General features: G+C 33.6%; 1 protein-coding gene and 1 non-coding gene across 9 annotated transcripts in view; both read left to right on the top strand.

The window, feature by feature from the left end:
- The window catches only part of STXBP5L (syntaxin binding protein 5L), a 428205-nt gene that overhangs the window by 163726 nt on the left and 239180 nt on the right, over positions 1-25299 (top strand). For 7 of the 8 annotated variants that reach the window (XM_046003924.1, XM_046003920.1, XM_046003921.1 and 4 more), the window contains exons 6-7: positions 10582-10716; positions 16992-17055. In XM_046003924.1, coding sequence (XP_045859880.1) covers positions 10582-10716; positions 16992-17055 — 199 coding nt within the window. The remainder of the gene's footprint in view (positions 1-10581; positions 10717-16991; positions 17056-25299) is intronic. The other variant, XM_046003923.1, reaches the window with a different exon arrangement.
- Positions 19698-19800, top strand: LOC123941078. Its single transcript, XR_006818172.1, has one exon. It is a non-coding gene; the product is annotated as a U6 spliceosomal RNA (small nuclear RNA).

Genomic DNA, 25299 nt, shown 5'->3' with positions numbered 1-25299 from the left:
TTGTGGTCATTTTCTCACCTTCCAAGTTTTGTTTTGTTTTTCTTTTATCTGGTATTAGTATAGCCATTCCCACTTCCTTTTGATTAATGTTTGTATTATATATCTTTGAACTTCCTATTACTTTCAGGCCACCCATGTCAATATATTAGAATTAATTTTTCATACACAGCACATAGTAGGTAGTTTTTTTAAAACTCACTCTGCCAACCTGTATTTTAATTGGTGTTCACATTTTTAAAAATTTTATTTATTTTTCAGCGTAACAGTATTTATTGTTTTTGCACAATACCCAGTGCTCCACGCAATACGTGCCCTCCCTATTACCCACCACCTGGTTCCCCCAACCTCCCACCCCCCCGCCCCTTCAAAGCCCTCAGGTTCTTTTTCAGAGTCCATAGTCTGTCATAGTTTACCTCCCCTTCCAATTTCCCTCAACTCCATTCTCCTCTCCATCTCCCCATGTCCTCCATGTCATTTGTTATGCTCCACAAATAAGTGAAACCATATGATTCTTGATTCTCTCTGCTTGATTTATTTCACTCAGCATAATCTCTTCCAGTCTCAGTCCATGTTGCTACAAAAGTTGGGTATTCATCCTTTCTGATGGCAGCATAATACTCCATCATGTATATGGACCATATCTTCCTTATCCATTCGTCTGTTGAAGGGCATCTTGGTTCTTTCCACAGTTTGGCGACCGTGGCCATTGCTGCAATAAACATTGGGGTACAGATGGCCCTTCTTTTCACTACATCTGTATCTTTGGGGTAAATACCCAGTAGTGCAATTGCAGGGTCATAGGGAAGCTCTATTTTTAATTTTTTAAGGAATCTCCGCACTGTTTTCCAAAGTGGCTGTACCAACTTGCATTCCCACCAACAGTATAAGAGGGCTCCCCTTTCCCCACATCCTCTCCAACACATGTTGTTTCCTGTCTTGCTAATTTTGGCCATTCTAACTGGTGTAAGGTGGTATCTCAATGTGGTTTTAATTTGAATCTCCCTGATGGCTAGTGATGATGAGCATTTTTTCATGTGTCTGATAGCCATTTATATGTCTTCATTGGAAAAGTGTCTGTTCATATCTTCTGCCCATTTTTTGATATGATTATCTGTTTTGTGTGTGTTGAGTTTGAGGAGTTCTTTATAGATCCTGGATATCAACCTTTTGTCTGTACTGTCATTTGCAAATATCTTCTCCCATTCCGTTGATTGCCTTTTTGTTTTGTTGACTGTTTCCTTTGCTGTGCTGGAAGAGATTATGCTGAGCGAAATAAGTCAAGCAGAGAGAGTCAAATATCATATGGTCTCACTTATTTGTGGAGCATAACAAAGAACACGGAGGACATGGGGAGATGGAGAGGAGAGGTAGTTGAGGGAAACTGGAAGGGGAAATGAACCATGAGAGACTGTGGACTCTGAAAAACAACCAGAGGGTTTTGAAGGGGCGGGGGGGTGGGAGGTTGAGGAACCAGGTGATGGGTAATAGGGAGGGCACGTACTGCATGGAGCACTGGGTGTGATGCCAAAACAATGAACACTGTTACGCTGAAAATAAACAAATAAAAAAAAAAGGAAAGAACTTAGAAAAAAAACAAAATAAACAAACAAACAAAAAGAATACATAAGATCAACACGAGTTATGACTGTGGAAGTTGACCTTGATTACCTGGCCAGGTTATCGTAGAAGAATGAAACTCGACCATTCTCTTACACCGTACACAAAGATAAACTCGAAATGAGACAGGAATCCATCAGAATCCTAGAGGAGAACATAAGCAGTAACCTCTTTGATATCAGCCACAGCAACTTCTTTCAAGATATGTCTCCAAAGGCAAAGGAAACAAAAGCGAAAATGAACCTTTGGGATTTCATCAAAATCAAAAGCTTCTGCACAGCAAAGGAAACAGTTAACAAAACAAAAAGGCAACCAACTGGTGTTCACATTTTATGTAATTAGTGATACATTAGTGCTTAAGTTCTCTATTTTTTGTTGTCTGCTTATTTTTTCATTCAAATGTGGGGTTTTTTTTGCCTTCCTGTGGTTTAATTGACCTTTTTAAATTTTAGAATGCCATTTGATTTATGTATAGTTTTTAATGTATCTTTTTGTATCATTTCACTTCTTGAGTGGTTGCTGTAGATATTTTATTATGTATAAACAATTCATCACAAACTACTGTTATTGAATTTTCTCAGTTTGAATGAAATACAAAGATCTTTCCTTTCTTCATTTTACCTTACTTCTCCAATTTAAATAAATTTTCTGTCTCTGTATTTAGAACTGGATCAGACTATGCTATAATTTCTACTTCAGCTATGAAACATAATTTAGGATACTCAAAGGAAGGAGGAAATATATTGAATTTAACCATATTTTTACTCTCTTGCTAGTTTTTATTCACACTTGATATTAAAAACTCTCTGATCTTTTTTTCTGTTTAGTGAACTCCTTTTAACCATTCTTTTAGAGTTTGTCTTTTAGTGACAAATTCTATTTTTTTTCACCTAATAATGTCATGATTTCTTCTTTATTCCTGAAAGATATTTTGGGGGATGTATAGAATTCTAGGGTTGGTAGTTCTTTCCTTTAAGCACTTGAATAGCGTTTTTACTTCCTTTTGGCTTTGGTTTTCTGGTGAGAAATCTGCTGTCATTAGAATATTTTCCCCTATAGTTAAGGTGTTATTTCTTTTTTGCTGCTTTCAAGATTTTTTTTTTCTTTTTTACATAGTTGGCTGAGATCTGTCCTAATTTTATTTCTGGGTTTATTCTGTTTAGTTTTTCTCAGCTTTTTGAATCTTTTGTTTGTTTGTTTGTGTGTTTTTACCAAGTTTATTATGTTTTAAACATGATTTTTTTTAACTAGTTTTCAGTCCCATTTTCTTTTCCTTTCCTTCCAGAGCCATGATAACATGATTGCTAGATCTTTTCTTTTTTGTATCACAGGTTCACAGGTTTCTGAGTCTCTGGATTTTTTTTTTTTTTGAAATATCTATTTTCTGTTTGTTGTTCAGATTGGATAATTTACATTGTTTTATCTGTGAGTTTATGGAGTTTATTTTCTGTCCCCTCCATTTGGTTATTGAGCTTATGCATAGATTTTTAAATTTTCTTTGTTGTGTTTTTCAGTAGTAAAATTTGCATTTGGCTTTTATCTCCTGTTTCTTTGCTGAGTCTTTGATATTTTTCATTTATTGTCATTCATAATTGCTTGTTGCATTTTTATGATAACTCCTTTAAATAATTATCTGTGAATTCTAACATCTTTATCATCTTGGTGTTGATATCTCTTGCCTTTTATTTTTTCATTCAAATTAAGAATTTCCTATTCTTGGTATGATGAGTGAGTTTTTATTAAAACTGGATATTTTGTATATTATGTTGTAACATTCATTGTAGGTCTTATTTCGACCTTTTATTTGTGGTGGGTTGTTTTGACATTGTTCTGGCAGTGGAAGGACGGATGTCATCTTGTTACCAAAAGTTTGAGTAGTTCACATTTCCCCATTGGCATTTACTAACTCCAAAGATAGGGAGAGGCACTTCAAAACTGCTGGGTAGGGTATAATTATTTCTCCTTATTTTACTTCTACTGTATAGGATACCAGTGCCTCATTCTTGTTCCCCACATGGCATTCACTAACTCAGTTTTCTCATTCAGAAGTTGAAATACTCTGTGAATTTAAATAAAGGTAGAAAATGTTATTTCTTTTGCTAGAGGAGAATGAGAATATGCTTCTCAGACTGGGATTTGACAGAAATCATAATGTTATTCCCTATGGAAGTGCAAAGATTTGGCTTATTTTTAAAAATCTGACTTCTGTTTTATAGTTTTTCAAATAATTGTAAGTTTTTTACTATTTGGTTAGTTCATTAAGACTGTGAATGAAACTCAACTAAATTTTCAGTTATCATTTTAATTTTGTCTCATATTTAAATTCTGTCTAGGTACAGGTTGTCTAAAATTAGCATTCTTATTCTTAGAGAATTTTTAATTCTTTATTTTTTCTTTTATATGATTTGAGTTTTTCCACTAAAACGCCTAAGTATCAGTCTTTGAATTAAGATGCTAGGGAATCTTAGGGTAGCTAGATATTTCTTTCCATGGTTCTTGTGTGTTTTTATTATCACCATCGTTAGCTCAGTTTGGGGGAACTACATAGCTACAAGGCTTTATCCCTATTACTAACTTACTAATTTAAGTTCTTATCCTAAAACTTGAATTGTAAATTAGCAGCAGTCTTTCAACCACTGAACAGTATCTCATAAAATGTGTTCATAGGCTATCTGTAATAAAATCGGTGAATAAGTGCTAACTAAATTTTAATTTTTTTATGACCAATCTTTTGGTTCTTCTTAAAATGCAGTGTTGGATTCTGGGATAGGGCCTGAGATTCTGAATTCCTACTAAGCTTCCAAGTGATGTCCATGCTGGTATATGGACTTTGAATAGCAAGTACTGAGGTTACTTGTTTTTTTTTGTTTTTTTTTTAAAGATTTTATTTATTTCTTTGACAGAGAGAGAGATCAAAAGCAGGCAGAGAGGCAGGCAGAGAGAGAGGAGGAAGCAGGCTCCCTGCTGAGATCATGACCTGAGCCGAAGGCAGGGGCTTAATCCACTGAGCCACCCAGGCGCCCCTGAGGTTACTTGTTAAAATGTCAGTCATATATTCTATCCCAAGTCCATGAGTAACAATTTGTGTACCTGGAATGTAGAAATATTTATTTATACCAAAGATTAAGAATTATTGCCATAATTTAGTAGTTCTTAATTGTGGTTGTGCATCAAAAAAACACGCATAACAAATAACATGGAGGACATGGGGAGATGGAGAGGAGAGGGAGTTGAGGGAAACTGGAAGGGGAGATGAACCATGAGAGACTATGGACTCTGAAAACAACCAGAGGGTTACGAAGGGGCGGCAGGGGGGTGGGGGGGTGGTGGGAGGTTGAGGAACCAGGTGGTGGGTAATAGGGAGGGCACGTACTGCATGGAGCACTGGGTGTGATGCCAAAACAATGAACACTGTTATGCTGTAAATAAACAAATAAAAATAAATATAAAAAAAAAAAACAAAAACACCCAGAAAGAGTTTAAAACATTATTGCTAGATTTACTATAGAACTGCTGAATTTTCCTCCCTGGCATTTATATTTTTACTATGCAGAATACACCTGATTCTGAGTGTAATCTGGTTGTAAAGTATAATTATAAACATTATAGAAAGAACTGGAGCCAGAGTCATCATGCCTGCTAGTAGAGGTTTTACCTGGAATCTGGAGAAAAAAAATAAGACTAAAATTGAGCTGTGTTAAAACTTAGGGGAAAAAAGTTTCAACTTGAAGTCTCCACTCAATTTCATACAGCAAATTTTCTATAATTTTAAACCATTTACTGCATTTGTATATGTTTTAAAGACTTTATTTTTCCACTTGAGGGAGACAGAGACAGACACAGAGCACCAGCAGAGCGGGGAGGAGGCAGAGGGAGCAGATTCCCCAATGAGCAGGGAGCCTGATGTTGGACTAGATCCTAGGACCCTGAGATCAGGATCCAAGTCGAAGGCAGACACTTTACTGACTGAGCCACCCAGGCACCCAAAACCATTTACTTTTTTTTTTTAACCATTTACTTTTTTTTTTTTTAATTTAAGTTGCCTCATGTCTTTTCATGACCTGATAGCTCCTTTCTTTTTTTTTTTTTCTTTTTTTTTTTTTTTTGGTCAACAATGTTTTATTTATTTTTTTTTAATAAACATATAATGTATTTTTATCCCCAGTGGTACAGGTCTGTGAATCGCCAGGTTTACACACTTCACAGCACTCACGATAGCACATACCCTCCCCAATGTCCATAACCCCCCATCCCCTCTCCCACCCCACCTCCTCCCAGCAACCCCCAGTTTGTTTTGTGAGATTAAGGGTCACTTATGGTTTGTCTCCCTCCCAATCCCATCTTGTTTCATTTATTCTTCTCCTATCCCCCTAACCCCCCATGTTGCATCTCCACATCCTCATATCAGGGAGATCATATGATAATTGTCTTTCTCCAATTGACTTATTTCGCTAAGCATGATACCCTCTAGTTCCATCCACGTTGTCGCAAATGGCAAGATTTCATTTCTTTTGATGGCTTCATAGTATTCCATTGTGTATATATACCACATCTTCTTTATCCATTCATCTGTTGATGGACATCTTTCCATAGTTTGGCTATTGTAGACATTGCTGCTATAAACATTCGGGAGCACGTGCCCCTTCGGATCACTACGTTTGTATCTTTAGGGTAAATTTTGACTTGTGTTGACAGTGTTTCTCAAATTAGGAACCATAGGCATGGTCTTGGAATTATAAATTTTCCATAGTAGTTTCTGACTGTAATATTTTTATTTTTATAATCACACTAATGGAAAGATTCTGAATGGTTTGAACAAACCACTTCATTCAAAAATACTGTCACACAGGTCCAATATGTAAAGTTAAATTTACATTGATGATTATGTTGGCACCAAATAGTGTCATTTTAATTTTTGTGGATTAATAAAATCATAGAAGTCGACTATGCACATGTATTATGTGTTCATGCCATAGGATTATAAAATTATGTGATGGTGTACTATGGAATAGAATTCAGAACTGTTCAAGTAGAGACAAGTGGTAAAAGGAAAGGGTAGAATAAATATAGATATACCAAATTCAGTAGAATCTGTGCAGTTAGAAACATATCATGAGATTAGTTACTTCTTTAAAAGAATCCATCTGTCATATACTCTAATGTCATTAATTTGAATTCTAGTTGTAGTTTCATTTGTATTTATTTTGTATTTTTTGTTTTATGTATATATAAGCCATTTTTATAAACGAGTTGAAGAATTTGTAAAAGTCAGTCAAAAGTGAGGATAAGCAAAAAAATTTTAAAGGTCTGTACATTCTTCAAGTTTGAAAACATTGATTTTGTTTATTTCATATGCTTATGTAATATATGTAACACATATTTCAAATTATAGAATTACATGATCTTTAATGTAATGGCCCATTTTAAATAAAGTTTTCTACATTAGCTTTCCTTGATTTCCCTTCCTGGAATTAATCTTTTCTTTCTTTCAATTCTTTATACCAATTCACACACTTTACTTTTATTTTTCTTATTTGTCTACTTGTCTTATTTCTCCTATTGCATGACATTTTTTATGAGTAGAAAAGAGTAATGTGTTGTAATCAAGACAGTGCTTTTTATAATGAATTATTTGGTGAAGTTTGGATTAATGGATAAATGGAAAGAGCACTAACGATGTCTTAAATGATTTACTATAGAGAATGATAGTGAATATAGACATAGGAAAAATATTATTTTTCCAGTGTTCCTATATAACAGAAAATTCTTCAGTTTGCAGGTGATGGTGGTGGAAATGCATTACAAATAAAAGTATAGCTATTAAATACAATAAATTAAATTTAATAAAGTATTGATTACTTATTAGGGTTATAGAATATATAACATAAGTATAATCTTGGCTTCTCCCTCTCCCATGTCAAGCATCTTAAAAAAATCTCTTTACTCTTTTTTATTGGTATTGGGTTCAAATAAAGTCTGGGGTCTTCATTAGTTGTTTTAACCACTACCTATCTGTTGAACATTGAACATAAGATGAAACCCTTTTGTTATCAAGGGTCTAATTTCTTGTCAAAAAGAATGAGGGAGAATTTCACAGTATTTGTTCAAGGAATACTAATCATAATTGGATCTTTTTCATGTATTCTACTGTTCTTATACTGTAAAGATTGTCTTTATTGGAATTCTGCCTCTTACTTCAGGTCTCATTAGGGAAACCTAGAAGTTTTTAGACTTTTCTTTTTTTTTTTTTCCTTAAATTAATTTTTTATTTTTTTAATTTCTTTTCAGTGTACCAGAATTCATTGTTTATGCACCACACCCAGTGGTCCATGCAATACGTGCCCTCCATAATACCCACTACCAGGCTCACCCAACCTCCCACCCCCCCCGCCTCTTCAAAAACCTCAGATTGTTTTTCAGAGTCCATAGTCTCTCATGGTTTGTCTCCCCCTCCAATTTCCCCCAACTCCCTTCTCCTTTCCATCTCCCCATGTCCTCCATGTTATTTCTTATGCTCCACAAATAAGTGAAACCATATGATAATTGACTCTCTCTGCTTGACTTATTTCACTCAGCATAATCTCTTCCAGTCCCGTCCATGTTGCTACAAAAGTTGGGTATTCATCCTTTCTGGTGGAGGCATAATACTCCATCGTGTATATGGACCACATCTTCCTCATCCATTTGTCCATTGAAGGGCATCTTGGTTCTCTCCACAGTTTGGCAACCATGGCCATTGCTGCTGTGAACTTTGGGCTACAGATGGCCCTTCTTTTCACTACATCTGTATCTTTGGGGTAAATACCCAGTAGTGCAATTGCAGGGTCATAGGGAAGCTCTATTTTTAATTTCTTAAGGAATCTCCACACTGTTTTCCAAAGTGGCTGTACCAACTTGCATTCCCACCAACAGTGTAAGAGGTTTCCCCTTTCTCCACATCCTCTCCAACACACGTTGTTTACTGTCTTGTTAATTTTGACCATTCTAACTGGTGTAAGGTGGTATCTCACTGTGGTTTTGATTTGAATCTCCCTGATGGCTAGTGATGAACATTTTTTCATGTGTCTGACAGCCATTTGTATGTCTTCATTGGAGAAGTGTCTGTCCATGTCTTCTGCCCATTTTTTGACATGATTATCTGTTTTGTGTGTGTTGAGTTTGGGGAGTTCTTTATAGATCCTAGATATCAGCCTTTTCTTCTTTTTTTTTTTTTAAGATTTTTTTTAAATTTATTTATTTGACAGACAGAGATCACAAGTAGGCAGAGAGGCAGGCAGAGAGAGAGGAGGAAGCAGGCTCCCCGCCGAGCAGAGAGCCCGATGCGGGGCTCGATCCCAGGACCCTGGGATCATGACCTGAGCCGAAGGCAGAGGCTTTAACTCACTGAGCCACCCAGGCGCCCCCAGCCTTTTCTTCTTAACCTTGAAAATGACTATGTCATATTGAAGTTTGCTCTTTTTCTACCTGAACCTCCTAAATTTTTGTCTACCTTTATTAGATTAGTGTTTTTCTCTACTCTCCTTGTGATTCAGAAAAGGTAATCTTAAATCCTCTTTAAAATGAGTTTCCTTTTTCTACTTACACTGAACTGAAAATAGATGCTTCATGGCCTTAAAAACATGACCATCAAGTTACTTTCTGTGGGAAGTTATTAAATATCCCTTGACAACAGCGATTCTAGACTTTGGGTTTTAATCAGAATTGTTCAATACCATATAGGTTACACATTAATTAGATCTTCAATTAACCATAAGTGCATACTTAATAGCAGGGTTTCTAGTTTTTTGGTTGTAATGTGCAAGGGGCTTTCAGCAGAATACTTTTGAATAGATGAAGTTTGGTTTCTGTTGAATAATTCAGTGAACCAGAGTGAGAATATAAATTCGACACACTGGATGTTCACTTTTATATAAAAAGAGGTACAAGGTGAAGGTGGAATTTTGTTGTGAATTTACCATTTAGATTCCTTTTTGGTCCATTAACATTCCATATTGGAATGTCTGCCTGGCATCAGAATTCTGTCCTCTTCTTTTAACAATGTACCAGCTCTTTTTCTGAATAAATTCTAGGAAATATTGTTATTCAGTAACAGGTTTTGGCAAGGGATAACTGAACTTATCTCCCCCTTTTTTATGAGTGATTAATGAGTGGGGGTAGGCAAAACTAGAGTGATATGCAGTGAATAGAAGATTCTGGTAAATTCCCAGATTTTATTTATAGGAATCATGGTTTCTTTGGCTATAGAATAATTTCCTAGAATTAGTCGGAAGGCCCATTGTGCAGATAAAGGTAGTACAAAACAATAAAGGAATAGTAGAGTTGATCTCTGATCTTGTAAGCTTACTTTATACTATTAAGATGCCAAGCATCTGCATAAAAAGTAAATAATTTGTGATCTTATGAAAGAAAGCTATAAATTCTCTGATTATCTCTGAAATGTATGTTTTAGATGTACCTAATTTCTATTTGAAGTGAATATTACTAAAGAAAAACCACCAGTGTAGAAATTTGCTAATTTTGTAACCAAACAGGAATGGATTTATATCCTGGTTTTTCTACTTAATAGCTGCCAGTCCAATGAAACTAAAATAAAAGTTCTTGACCTCAGTTTCCTCTTCACAAAATAGAATTATATATTTGTCTTGGAGTGCTCTAATTCTGAAGAGAATTAGAAATAATATATGTTAATGCCCATGGTAGACACTTATTTAATAGTGGTTATTTTTACCATTATTGTTTTTAATGGTATACTCTTATTTATGCTCTACCCTCTACTAATAACTAAATGCTACTTGAGTGTATAGTAAATTTTATTATTCATGTAGCTATCACTACCTAATAAGTATAAGGAAAATAAAATGCTGACCAAACATGTAGCTATCACTACCTAATAAGTATAAGGAAAATAAAATGCTGACCAAACATAAAATTTAGATATTTTAATTATAATTTTCTTTCTTTCAGAATTACTTACTGTCATCTACCTTTCCAGAGTAAATGGCTCTATGTTGGAACAGAAAGAGGAAATACACATATTGTAAATATTGAATCTTTCATTCTTTCTGGATATGTTATCATGTGGAACAAGGCAATTGAGCTGTAAGTTTGAACTTGAATACCACTTTATTTGGCTTGAATATTTCATATGGTTTGTAAAGCATGTCAAATTACAGAGTTATTTGAAACATTTATAACTAATTTATGATTAATTTGAGTGAAAAATTCAGCTAAAATTTAAAACTGTAAAGAATTTTAAAGACTTAAAAATATTGTAGTATAGGGGCGCCTGGGTGGCTCAGTGGGTTAAAAATATTGTAGTATTAACATTCTAATTTTAGACTTTCTGAATATTTAAGGGTGTCTGAATAATTAGGAGTTATGTATGTAAATTTGATGATAAAATACTTGGGCTTATTCTAAAAGTTATGCATGGAAATCATCTCATTTTTTTATAGTCGTTCTTAGTATAGCCACTTCCAATGGGAATGACAAGTAGATTGTGATTATATTTAGTTTTATATAAAAATAATCATGATCAGTTCATATATTTTTTTATTGCTGGTAGCTCATTCTTCACTTGTCTCACTAATGTATTGTTCAGGGTTCTAAGAACCAATTTATCAATATTTTTTATGTTGTGACATATATAGCTATTTGGATATGTGGTTAGTGGTAATTACCACTTTGACTTTGGTGCTGATACTTAAGTTTATGCACATGTAAAAAGTAATGGAATTCCAAGCCATCTTTTTGTATGTATTCAATTAATTCTCCTGGTCACTGTGTTAATCTTAAAAACAAATTTTCTTTAATAAATGTTTATACTCTGTGCATATTAGGTTCTTAATTTATAATATGTTTAACTTGAGACTGGCTCATTTCCATATATATGACATTTTTACACATGTATATATGAAATATATATATATAAATATATATTCTGAGTTACATAATTATTCTCCAGAACTCTGATTAAAGCAGCCTATTTAAATGAGGCTCGAATCTGGTTTTTATAATAAATCTACTATTCCCTATTTTTAATGTTTCAGTGTGCCTGTATACATAAGAAATGTTGTTACTAATTATATTCTTGTTACAATATTCCTTCTGTATTATGTCATAATGCGTCTTTTGTTAATGATAATTCTTCCTCCCTGATTAGATTAAGAACTGCCCCAAGGCAAGATCTTTGTTCATTGCTCCTTTCTTTTTCTTTATACTTGGCTTATTTTGGTGCTTTGTACAGCATGGCAACTAAATAACTGATGACATTATTGAAGACTTAGTATGGTAGTTACACACTAATATTGACTTAGAGCTTTCATTTATAATTATAATTAATATGCACTATTTTACTGATATGCTTTAGTGTTCTACATGTGTATTTTAAAAAACATTTATTCTATAGACTATTTAGAATTATGCCTTCTAAAAAATTATTTAATTTTTTAGCTATTTGGGAAAGGTTTACCCACTATAATCTGAGTGCTATAAAAGTTATAAATAGGGCTGAACTTAATGTTTGCTTTCATAATTTTCTCAGGATATTGATAAAAATGTAAATAAAGTTGAGAGATTGAATTATAGAACTTTTATACAAATTTAATATTAGTACAAATAGTAATATATGTATTATTTGTGTTCAGTTGAATGCTGCTAATTATGAAGTTCATAATCTAAATAGATTATTATAGTAGTAGTAGATTATTATAGTATTTCACCACTTTTGCTATTTTGTTTCCATATTCATATATTTTGGTTTACTTAGACCAGTTTTCCCAAAGTGTGTTCCATGGAATTATAGATCCATTGTGATCTACATAATTTAAAATTCCAACTGCCAGTCTTCTAGAACTGTCTTTTAATAGCTCTCTACCTATTGAGATACATTAGAAAATGCATGCCACTTTCTATTAATATGTGCCAGGTGTATGGGACAATAATAAAATATTTATTTAAGAGTCATTTCATAAACAGAATTTTACACACATATTTCAACAATACATTTTCTAAGTATGGCAAATGCAGAATTGTCTTTAAGAGATATGTGAAATTCTTTCAATTTAAGTTCTTTCTTGAAATACTTTTTATTCAATGTTATTTTTCAGTTTGTTTCTATTATTAGTGAAGTGTCCTGATACTAATTTTAGACAGTTCTCATAATTATAAATAGTGTTCCCAAAATGTATATTTTGATTGTGTGGAAACTGGAACACATTTTCCATAGAAACATTGATGTTTGTAGAACATCTCATAAAGTAGTAGTATAGAACTGAACGAACATTAAAAATTTTTTTCTATGGGAAAATATATTCCAGGTTATAGTGTAGAAGTAGATGTTTCTGCAGGGCAGCCCTAGCTTTTTAAAAAATGCAACCTTGTTTTCCACATATGATTAATGTTTGAGCATGAAATTGATTAATCATAAGTATAAGGCTTATCGTTTTACTAACAATCACTGAAATGTATCGTTTTACTAACAATCACTGAAATGTATTTATTGTGCACTATGGTATGCTAGATACTAGAAACAACCATGAACTGGGAAGACATAGTTACTGTCCTCTAGGGGCTTTCAGTCTAATGAGATTAATTAAAAAGGCAATTACAATATATTGGAAATAAAATGTGGCAATGCTATAAGAAGGACACCTAACATGTGGTCTCAAAGAAATATCTGTAAAGGAAATTATATCTATATTGAGATCCAAAGGGTGAGAATTTTAGTTAGTTGAGTGAAGACTTGAGAGACAGAGTTAGGGGTATTTTAGGAAGAGGGGATAGAAGATTTAAAGGATGGAGTGTGAGAGTTTTTGTTCCATGCATAGGAATTTTAGGTAGTTTAGTTGGTTGGAATAACTGGGAGAGAGTATGATAAAAGGTAAATGATGAAGAGAGGTAATCAGGGTATAAATATGAAAGGCCTTGTAGGCCAGTTTGAGAAGTTTGGACTTAAAAAGGCCAGGAGCTGGATTTTGAAGGGGTTTAAGCAGAGAATTGACTTGATCAAATTTGCATTTAGGAAGACTACTCTGAAGGCAGGTATAGAGAAATGATTAAAGAGAGAAAAGACTATATTCTTGGTAAACATTATCATTGATTTAGGATTGGAGATAAGCTGACATAATTAAATACATAGAAGACAGAAGAGGTAAGACTTGGGTATTATGGGAAGATATAACAATAGAGGAGAATTAAGAGAGACCCCCAGGTGTAGGCTTGAGCAACTGTGTGGATAAGGGTGTCATTTAGTGAAAGAAAGCAGGAGATTGACTAAGTTGGGAAAAAAAAAATCAGTGAGTTCAGTTTTAGGTAGGTTGAGTTGTATGTGTTTATAAGACATTCAAATGGAATTGGTATGGGAAAGTGGTAGGGAGTGGGAAATATGGATCTGAAGGTAATGAGATAGAATTTATGGTCATTGAAATAGGAGATTGTGCATGAAGAGTGCATGGAAAAAAGTAGCAAACTAGCAGTCAACCAATTCTCACTCACATATATGTTTTATTTGGCTATCAGAGTATTTAAATATGTTCTGAGTTCTAATATTTGAGAGCAATAAAAATTTGGATTTCCAGATTTTCATGAAAATTCCTAATGAGACAATTCTAGTTCCTTATTGCATGGCAGTCAGTAACCACCTGGAACTGAGTAACAACTTTCCTTTTGTAGTTGGATAATATGCTATCCAGTTTGCTACAGCTCTCATTCAGCATATTTGTTTCATTTGCAATACCTGCCTGGCTCCTGTGTGCTCTTGAATTCGTGACCACATATGATATGGGAATAGATGACAGACTAGGATAGAGTACAAAGTAATATCAATATTTAACATAAAGGAAGACAAAGAAGGCCCATAAAAGAAACTATTAAGAAGCTGTTATGGTAAATGAGAAGAATAGAGATAAAGAGGGATACCTAGAAGAATTATTGGGCATTATTTAGATGGATATCATATGAGTTTAAGTTCATTGATCAGTCTATCTAAAGTGACTGTTGTAGAATTTACAGAATCCAGATACACCAAATTTTTTTTTATTTTTTAAGTCAATTTTTAATGGCCATAAGTCTTTCAAGGAATGCTTGATGGTTTTTAGAAGTATAATGTCAGGGGAAAAGTCAGAAAAAAATGTATCAAAATGTTAGTAGTCATTACATTTAGGCAGCAAAATAATATGAGATTTTTTTCTGTTGACTATTAGTGTCTTGTAAGTTTGGAATTTCTTTTTAACAACAAATAATATATCTTCACTAGTCTGAAAAAGTCAATACAGATAACTGAAGTTTAATGCTAAATTATTTTCTGAACTTGAGTGTTTTACAACCTGTGAGAGTCTAAATGGAAAAGTTTTGCATTTGGTCTAACTAGTGTTTCTCAAAGTATGTTTCAGTGAGTATTCACTGCATATTATGGCTCTAAGAAGCTTTGTAGAAGAAAAAAAACTATGTTTAATTTAGGGTTTCTCAAACTTTTTGATATGTAACACTCTTTATGTGAAATACCTTATATATTCATTAGTTTATCATGGAGTACACTTTGGTATTTGTTGTTCCAGTCATACCAAGAAACAGGAGTTTGTAGTTTTTTGGATATTATTAGTTTCCAAGGGATAATTGAAGGACACTGTTCCTTATGAGAGGCACTTTACTCTAATAAAACGTGGCATTTATAATGCAGATAATACTAGTTTCCAATTATTCCAGTGATTTACAGCAGTCATAATACATACTATTATTGAGTACTTACTATATTTTGACATTATATTAGGTGCTATATATAAATATTCTAATCCTTATAATTACTCAGTAGGATCAGTACTACTATCTGCATTTTTAGATAAGAAAATTCAGGATAAAACCATTAAGAAAATATTCTAATAAGTCTGTATTTATTCTTCTGGGCCTCTGTGGGGAGTTAGTATCTGGGAAACCTGTAGTTATTTAATTTGTGACTTTTATCTGTTCCCAAAAAGTTTTAAAATTTATTCATCTTTACTATTTTATGAAGAATCTTTGATGGTGTTCATATATGCATAAGAAATAAATTATAGTTAAAAAGAAATAAATTATAACTATGTCAATATAATCATAATACGGTTAATCTGGCATAATTAGGCTGTTGAAGAAAGGATGTGGAAAAATGAATATAATAAATAAATGGTCATATCAGGTCATATTGTATTTAACATGGCATAATACTCAACAATGATATATTAAAGTAGGAAATATAAAAGAAACACGGCAGATATCAGAGTAGAATAAATTTAGTATATGTCCTGCCGAAGCGAGCACTGGAGTAGAATAAATTTAAAGTCAGATTTACAGAGCACAGGTCCTTTTAACAAAATACACTTAGACACACAGTTATCTGTTATTGATTACCCTGTTATTGATTAACACATAAATGAGACATAACCAGCAAACTAGGATTCCCCAGTTTGTCAGTTTTCTGTATACTGGCCATCACTAGAGAGAGTTTCTTTGTAAATCAAAGGAGCTATTGTACTTTTCTTAGGAGCAAAATCAGAGGTTTTATATCAAAGAAAGTTACAAATCAGTTATGTACTTTGCAATTTGAATGAAACAGGCTAATAGCATTAGCCTTGTGGCCATGTAAGATTTCTTTGTATAAGATCAGTTTTAGGAGGGTTAGGGGGTAGGAGAAGAATAAATGAAACAAGATGGGATTGGGAGGGAGACAAACCATAAGTGACTCTTAATCTCACAAAACAAACTGAGGGTTGCTGGGGGGGAGGGGTGGGGAGAGGGGGTTATGGACATTGGGGAGGGTATGTGCTATGGTGAGTGCTGTGAAGTGTGTAAACCTGGCAATTCACAGACCTGTCCCCCTGGGGATAAAAATACATTATATGTTTATAAAAAAACAAAAAATAAATAAAAAATTAAAAAAAAGATGAGTTTCGAATTTTCAGAGGCTTAGAGTTGGCAACAAACATAAATACCAATTCATAAATTCATAATTTGATGAAAAGACATAATTCATCTTGACTATTAATAATTTTTCTTTGATAATGAAGAAACAAAGTTGATAACATGGAAAGTTCTAAAACATCACTTTCATTATTAATATTGTCTCTTTAAGTATATAATTTTTATGTTATAGAAATGAAGAATCCTGTTGTTATGTGGATATATGTTCTTAAACCTGATTTTAAAAAATTATACCTGCTTTAATAGAGTTAATAAGAGAATGAAAAACAGTCTTAAAGAAAAACAACCAAAATTCAAATGAATCTAAGTTTAAACCTCAAAATATTGGGAGTGTGCTCCAGTGTAATTTCTTTGTTCCAGTCTATAGTGGTAAGGTGTTTTAATTTTTATTTCTTAATTACTATTTTGAATTGATTTAACAGATCCACGAAGACTCATCCAGGTCCAGTTGTACATTTAAGTGATAGCCCAAGAGATGAAGGGAAAGTGAGTATTACATTGCCATTATTCTTGCATTTATTTTCCTCATTCTTGAATGAAGGTGTTTCTTACTATTATTTTGTACCTAACTTGTAGCACAGTTCAAAGCATTCAGTGTTTTCTAAAATTAAAATATGTTGAATGAGTGAATGAGCAAATAATGAATAAATGAATTATTCACACTAATAATGGTCCCAAATTAAGTGTTTATTATCACCTAGAGCTAAAGTTGTTATTTAATTCTAGAATTTTGAGGAAGGTATGGAATTTGTGAAACAACTTGAATTTTCAAATGTTCTATGCTGGAGTTTAACAATATATTTATCAATATCACTAATCATTGGCCTCTGCTATTCAGTTTTGGTAATGACAAATGGCCAATATAAAATAATCATAAATTAGCCAATCATGATTTTATAAATAGGTAATTATATAGAAAATGTTCTGAGATTACAGAAATAATCCTTATTCATTTGGATTATTCATAATTTTCTTTTGATGACGAGGAAACAAAGTTGATAATATGAAAAGAGCTAAAGCATCATTTTTACCATATAGCCTCTTTGTTTATTTTTAGCTAAGTACCATAGAAAACACCTGAGTAAATTAGTTAGTATAGATTTACTTCTTTGTTTATTTTTAAATGATAAAAACTCAATTTGCCTAATAAATATTGAGCCTGAAAGTCAAGTCTGCCTAATGGTAATAGAAAGAACATTGAATTTATTCAAATTGATTCATAAATACAGTGTTTTGTTTTGTTTTAAACTTTTAAATAGAGTGAAATTTTATTATTTTATTTTATTCTATTTCTTTTCAGTGTTCCAAAATTCATTGTTTATGCACCACACCCAGTGCTCCATGCAGTACATACCCTCTATAATACCCACCACCAGGCTCACCCAACCCCCTACCCCCCTCCCCTCCAAAACAGTGTTACTCCAATCCTTCATCAGAATTTACTTATTTTTAAAGAAATGATTCTAAAATTCATAAGAAAAGGGTGCCTGGGTGGCTGAATTAGTTAAGCAACTGCCTTTAGCTCTGGTCATGATCCCAGAGTTCTAGGATCAGAGTCTGCATTGGGCTCCCTGTTCCATGGGAAGCCTGCTTCTCCCTCTGCGTCTGCCTCTCTCTCTCTCTGTTTCATGAATAAATAAATAAAATCTTTTAAAAAAATGAAATAGGGGCGTCTGGGTGGCTCAGTTGGTTAAGCGATTGCCTTCAGTTCAGGTCATGATCCCAGGGTCCTGGGATAGAGCCCCACGTCTGCCTCCTTGCTCACTGGGGAACATGCTCTCCCTCTCTCTTTCCCCCTACCTGCTACTCCACCAGCTTGTGCTTTCTGTGTCAAATAAATAAATAAAAATTCTTAAAAAAAATAAAAAATAAAGAAAGTAAAATTTTTAAGAAAGAGAAAATGTTTTTTTCTACATCCTCACCAACAATTGTTATTTCTTATGTTATTTCTTGTGTTATTTCTTGATGTTAACCATTCTGACAGGTGTAAGGTGACATCTCATTGTGGTTTTGACATGCATTTCCATGATTATGAGTGATGTTGAGCATCTTTTCATGTGTGTGTTTCATCTGTGTGTCTTTGGGAAAATATCTATTCAGGTCTCCCATCCATATTTTAATTGGATTATTTGGGTTTTTTGGTGTTGTATCAGTTCTTAAGATATTTTGGATACTAACCCCTTATTGGATATACCATTAGTAAATATCTTCTCCCATTCAATAGGTCCCTTTTTGTTTTGTTAATGGTTTTCTCCATGGTACAAAAGTTTTGTTTTTTTTTTTAAGATTTTATTTATTGTTTTGAGAGAAAGAGATTGAACATGAGAGGGGAGAGAGTCAGAGGGAGAAGCTGTGTCCCCACCGATTAGGGAGCCCAGTGCAGGACTTAATCCCAGGACTCCAGGATCATGACCTGAGGTAGAGGCAGTTGCTTAACCAACTAAGCCAACCAGGTGCCCAGCTTTTTTTTTTTTTTTTAAGTTTTATTTATTTATGGATGATACAAGTGGCTCAGTCCATTAGTTTCTGCCTTCAGCTCAGGTCATAATCTCAGGATCCTGAGATTGAGCCCAACATCATCAATCTTCCGTCTCAATAGGGAGTCTGTTTCTCCCTCTACCCTGCCCTGATTGTGCTCTCTGTTTCTCTCTCAAATAAATAAAATCTTAAAAAAAAAAGACTTATTTATTTATTTTAAAGAGAGGGAGCATGAGTGTGAGTGAGAGGGAAGGGCAGAGGGAGAGAATTTTAAGCAAACTCTGCTGAGTGCAGAGCCCCACCCTGGCTGGATCCCATGACCCTTGAGATCATGACTTAAGCTGAAAAAACCAAGATTTAGATGCTTAATGGACTGAGCCACCCAGGCCCTCTTATATAAGGGGTATTGGGTGTAGTCCCAATAGCTTAATTTTGCTTTTATTTTCCTTGCTTGAAGAGACTTATCTAGAAAAACATTTCTATAGCTAATTTCAAAGAAATTAAATTACTGCTAATGTTATCTTCCAGGAGTTTTGATTTCAGATCTCACATTTAGGTCTTTAACCCATTTTGAGTTTATTTTTGTGTGTAGTATAAAAATATGGTCCAGTTTCATTCTTTTGCATGTAGCCATTTAGTTTTCCCAACACTTGCATTGGCAGCACATATACTAAAATTGGAATGATAGAGAGAAAATGAGCATGGCTCCTGGACAAGGATGACATGCAAATTAGTTTTCCAAGGACCATTTGTTGAAGAGACTATCTTTTAACCATTGTGTATTATTGCCTCTTTTATCATAGATTGACTATATAAGCATAGGTTTATTTCTTGACTCTCTGTTCTATTCATTGATCTATGTGTCTGTTCTTGTGCTAGTATCATACTGTTTTGATTACTACAGCTTTGTAGTGTATCTTGAATTCTGGGATTATGATACCTCCAGCTTAATTCACTGTCAGTGGGAATGCAAATTGATACAGCCACTGTGAAAAATAGTAGTTTCTCGAAAAATTAAAAATGGAAATAAACCATGTGATCCAGTAATAATACTGTTGGGTATTTATAAAAAAAAAAAAACAAAACCACACCCATTTGAAAAGATATATACAGCCCCATATTTATTGCAGCATTATGTACAATAGCCAACATATGGTAGCAAGCTATGTGTCCATACACAGATGAATGGATAAAGAAGATGTGGTATATATACACAGTGGAGTAGTACTCAGCCATAAAAAAGAATGAGATTTTGCCATTTGCAACAATATGGATGAATCTGGAGGGTATAATGCCTAGTGAAATAAGAGAAAGATACAATATGATTTCACTCACGTGTGGAATTTAAGAAACAAAACAAATGAACAATGAGACAAGCAAAAAACTAGACTCTTAATTATAGAGAACAAATTTGTGGTTGCCACAGAGGAGAAGGTTGGGGACAGGGGTGGAATAGATAAATGGGATCAAGAACATACTTATCTTTTTTTTTTTTAGATTTTATTTATTTGACAGACAGAGATCACAAGTAGGCAGGGAGGCAGGCAGAGAGAGAGGAGGAAGCAGGCTCTCTACAGAGCAGAGAGCCCGATGCGGGGCTCGATCCCAGGACTCTGGGATCATGACCTGAGCTGAAGGCAGGGGCTTTAACCCACTGAGCCACCCAGGCGCTCCCAAGAACATACTTATCTTGATGAGCACTGAATAATGTATAGAATTGTTGAATTATACATATTCCATACCTGAAACTAATATAAGCTATATATTAATTATACTTTAAGAAAAAATTAGTAACTATAAATTTTTTTAAAAAGCGAATGTTTTAAGGCATTTAAAAAAATTTTTTTAAGATTTTTTTATTATTTATTTGACAGATAGAGAGATCACAAATAGGCAGAGAGGCAGGCAGAGAGAGGGGGAGCAGTCTCCCTGCTGAACAGACAGCCTGATGCAGGATTTGATCCCAGGACCCTGAGATCATGACCTGAGTGGAAGGCAGAGGCTTAACCCACTGAGCCACACAGGTGCCCCTAAGGCATTTTTTATTTTGTTTTTTTTTTTCCAAGTTTTTATTTAAATTCCAGTTAGTTAACAGTGTAATATTAGTTTGAGGTGTAGTATTTAGTAATTCATCACTTACATACAACACCCAATACTCATCACAGCAAGTACCCTCCTTAATACTCATCACCCATTTAAACCATCCGCCACCCACCTCCCTTCTAGGGAAGTAACCCTCAGTTTGTTCTCTATAGTTAAGAATCTGTTTTTCTGGTTTTCCTCTCTTTCCCCCCCACCCCGTTCATCTGCTTTGTTTCTTAAGTTCCACATATGAGTGAAATCATATAGTATTTGTCTTTCTCTGACTGACATTTTGCTAATACTCTCTAGTTCCATCCACATAATTGCAAATAGCAAGAACTCATTCTTTTTTTTTTTGGCTGAGTAATATTCCATTTTGTGTGTGTGTGTGTGTGTGTGTGTGTGTGTAATCTTTATTCATTCATCAGTCGATGGACATTTGGGTTCTTTCCATAATTCAGCTATCATTTAGAAGAAATACAGTACATTGTCAATTGGAACAAGAAGATACAAAATGACCAGTAGATCTAAATGGATATTCCAGAAGTGGTTCAGACATTTGGTATAATTTTTGGATTTTAGAGATGATTTAGGACACAATAAACTATTGAATACATGGTGTTGAACAACTGGCTATTTTGAAAAAAGGTGTATGGTCTCTACCTTACACCATTCACAGAAATAAATTCCAGGTGGATAAGATATGTAAATGTTAAAATCACAACTCAGAAAGTTTTAGAAGAAACTATAGGAAATGTATAAAACCTAAAAGCTTTAAGGAATATACCATAACAAGACAATCATGATAAGAGACAGACAAGAAACTGGGAGATATTTGCTTACGTATATAGTAGGCAAATAATAAACATGCAAAATATATAAGAAACTTATACTAAATCTTCATCTTTCATAATGGGAAATCGGTAGATAACAGCTAATTAATATATCATGAAATGGCAATACCAACATATTTAGAAATATGGGAGTAAGACTACTAGAAAAGATGATTGTATGAGTTGAAGATGTGGTTGCCTTTTACCTCTAGAGAGCCGTGTTTGGCTGCTAAGAGGAGGAAATGGCCTTACTAATTATTACTAGGGAAATGCATTATCCTATTTTTTCCATATTAGACTGGCAAAATATTAAAGACATTAATCATGTCAGGTAATGGAAAATATTAATTATTGAGAAATGGATATCTCGATACAGCAGTAGTAGGTATATAAACCAGTATAGGCAATTTGGCATTATCACCATTTAAAACATATATTCATTATGATTTAGAAAATTCATTTCAGATATCTATCCTATTTATATAATCAAGGGGGAAAATATTGAAAACAGCCTAAAGTTCAAAGAATAGAAAATTGAATAAATGAAGGCAAATATATTCACACTGTAGAATGCTGTGCTAATATGGAAAGTTCTTGAAGCCATGATTTTTTTTTTAAAAGAAAAGTTGCAGAACAATAAATACACTTTAAAAACATTTGAAAATGCATTTTTATTTGTATTATATGTTCAAATACACAAGAAAAAAGTCTGGAAAGTATATGTACAAATCTGGGTAGGATACTGGAAATCAGAACTGGGAAAAATGATCAAAGGTATTGATTATTTCCTTTATGTTCTAATTTTTATGAAAGAATATAATATGTTAATTTTGTAATTAAAATTAAAAGGGATGCAAAATAAGTTAGTAGTAGAGTCAGAAGGCTGTATCTTTGAATTATGGCTCTAGTACTTATTAGCATATAATCTTGAATAAATTATTTGACTTCTTGTAGACTAGTTTTTCCATAAACAGCTTTTTGATACAGAAGTTTTTTATTCAACTTTTCAGTCTTTTCATTTGATTCTTGCATTTTGTTTCTTCTTCAGAAAAACATTTCTTCACGAGGTAAAATATAATCCTTCAAAAAAAATCAGTTTTAAATCTTACCATTTCACAATTAGATTTTAACCTAAATAAATTTATTTTATGTTGGTTTGAGATAAGGGATATTATGTTTTTAAATATAAATAATTCATTGATTGAATTGTCATTTCAGTTACCACTAATGTATAAGAGCATGTCACTCATATATCAGTTCCCATATTTGGATAGTTCTTTTCCTGGACTTTTTCCTCTGTTGTATTGATATATTTATTTATTATTGTACTTTTACTACATTTTATTAGAAATAACTAATAAAAGTTGCATAAAATATCTTATTATCTAGTAGGCCTGCCCCCTCTCCCTTCTCCATCTAGGCTTTTTCTGATTTTTAATTGTACTATAGAATCACTTTATCAAGTTCTATGTAAATTCCTGCTGGAATTTTGTTTGAAACTTGGACATATTGATTAGAAAAAATTTACTTCATTAAGATACAAGTGTTCCTATAAACATGATATATTTCCTTTGGTTTTCTTACCTTTTTCTATATATAGCTTTGAACATTTTTCCACAAAATTCTTTTTCTTTTAAACTACATTGTTAGCCACCATACAGTACATCATTAGTTTTTGATGTAGTGTTCCAAGACTCATTGTTTGTATATAACATCCAGTGCTCCGTTCAATATGTGGCCTCCTTAATAACTCATCACTGGGCCAACCCATCACAACCACCACTACAACCCCTTAAACTCTCAGTTTGTTTTTCAGAGTCTATGGTCTCTGATGATTCTTCTCCTCCTCCAACAACCCCTTCATTTTTCCCTTCCTTCTTCTAACATCCTCCATGCTTTCCTTATGTTGCACAAATAAGTGAAACCATATGATAACAGACTTTCTCTGCTTGACTTATTTCACTTAGGATAATCTCCTCCAGTCGCACCCGTGTTGATGCAAAAGTTGGGTATTTGTCCTTTCTGATGGCTGAGTAATATTCCATTGTATATATGGACCACATCTTCTTTACACATTCATCTCTTGAAGGGCATCTCAGCTCTTTCCACAGTTTGGCTATTGTGGACATTGCTGCTAGGAACATTGGCATGCATATGGCCCTTCTTTTCACTACATTTGTATCTCTGGGGTAAATACCCAGTAGTGCAATTGCAGGATCATAGGGTAGCTCTATTTTTAATTTTTTGAGGAACCTCCAAACTGTTTTCCAAAGTGCCTGCACCAACTTGATTTTCCACCAACAGTGTTAAGAGGGTTCCCCTTTCTCCACAACCTATCCAGCATTTGTTGTTTCCTGCCTTGTCAATTTTTGCCATTCTAAATGGTGTGAGGTGGTATCTCAATGTAGTTTTGATTTGAATTTCCTTGATGGCTAATGATGATGAACATATTTTCATGTGTCCATTAGCCATTTATATGTCTTTTTGGAGAAATTTCTGTTCATATATTCTGCCCATTTTTTGACATGATTATCTGTTTTGTGTGTGTTGAGTTTGAGAGTTCTTTATAGATCTTGGATATCAGCCCTTTGTCATTGCAAATATATTTTCCCATTTTGTGGGTTGTATCTTTCTTTTATTGACTGTTTCCTTTGCCGTGCAGAAGTTTTGATCTTGACAAAGTCCCAAAAATTCATTTTCACTTTTGTTTCCCTTGCCTTTGGAGATGTGTCTTGAAAGAAGTTGCCGTGGCCAATGTTGAAGAGTTTATTGCCTATGTTTTCCTCTAGGATTTTGATGGATTCTTATCTCACATTGAGGTTTTTCATCGATTTAGAGTTTATCTCTGTGTCTGGTGTAAGAGAATGGTTGAGATTCACTTTTCTATATATATAGCTTGTCCAATTTTCCCAACACCATTTATTGAAGAGACTGTCTTTTTTCCATTGGATATTTTTTCCTGCTTTGTCAAAAATTAGTTGACCATAAAGTGAAGGGTCCATATCTGGGCTCTCTACTCTGTTCCATTTATCTATGTGCCTGTTTTTGTGTCAGTACCATGCTGTCTTGGTGAACACAGCTTTGTAATACAGTTTGAAATCAGGCAACGTGATACTCCCAGCTTTGTTTTTCTTTTTCAACATTTCCTTGGTGATTTGAGGTCTTTTCTGATTCCATTCTAATTTTAGGATTGTTTGTTCCACCACTTTGAAAAATGACATTGGTATTTTGATTGGGATGGTTTTGAAAGTATAGATTGCTCTGGGCAGCTTAGACATTTTAACAATGTTTACTCTTCTGATCCATGAGCATGGAATGTTTTTCTATCTTTTTGTGT

The sequence above is a fragment of the Meles meles genome, chromosome 4 (genome assembly GCF_922984935.1).
Source record: "Meles meles chromosome 4, mMelMel3.1 paternal haplotype, whole genome shotgun sequence".
NCBI classification, from domain to species: domain Eukaryota; kingdom Metazoa; phylum Chordata; class Mammalia; order Carnivora; family Mustelidae; genus Meles; species Meles meles.
This window is presented reverse-complemented; position numbering and strand designations above follow the sequence as displayed.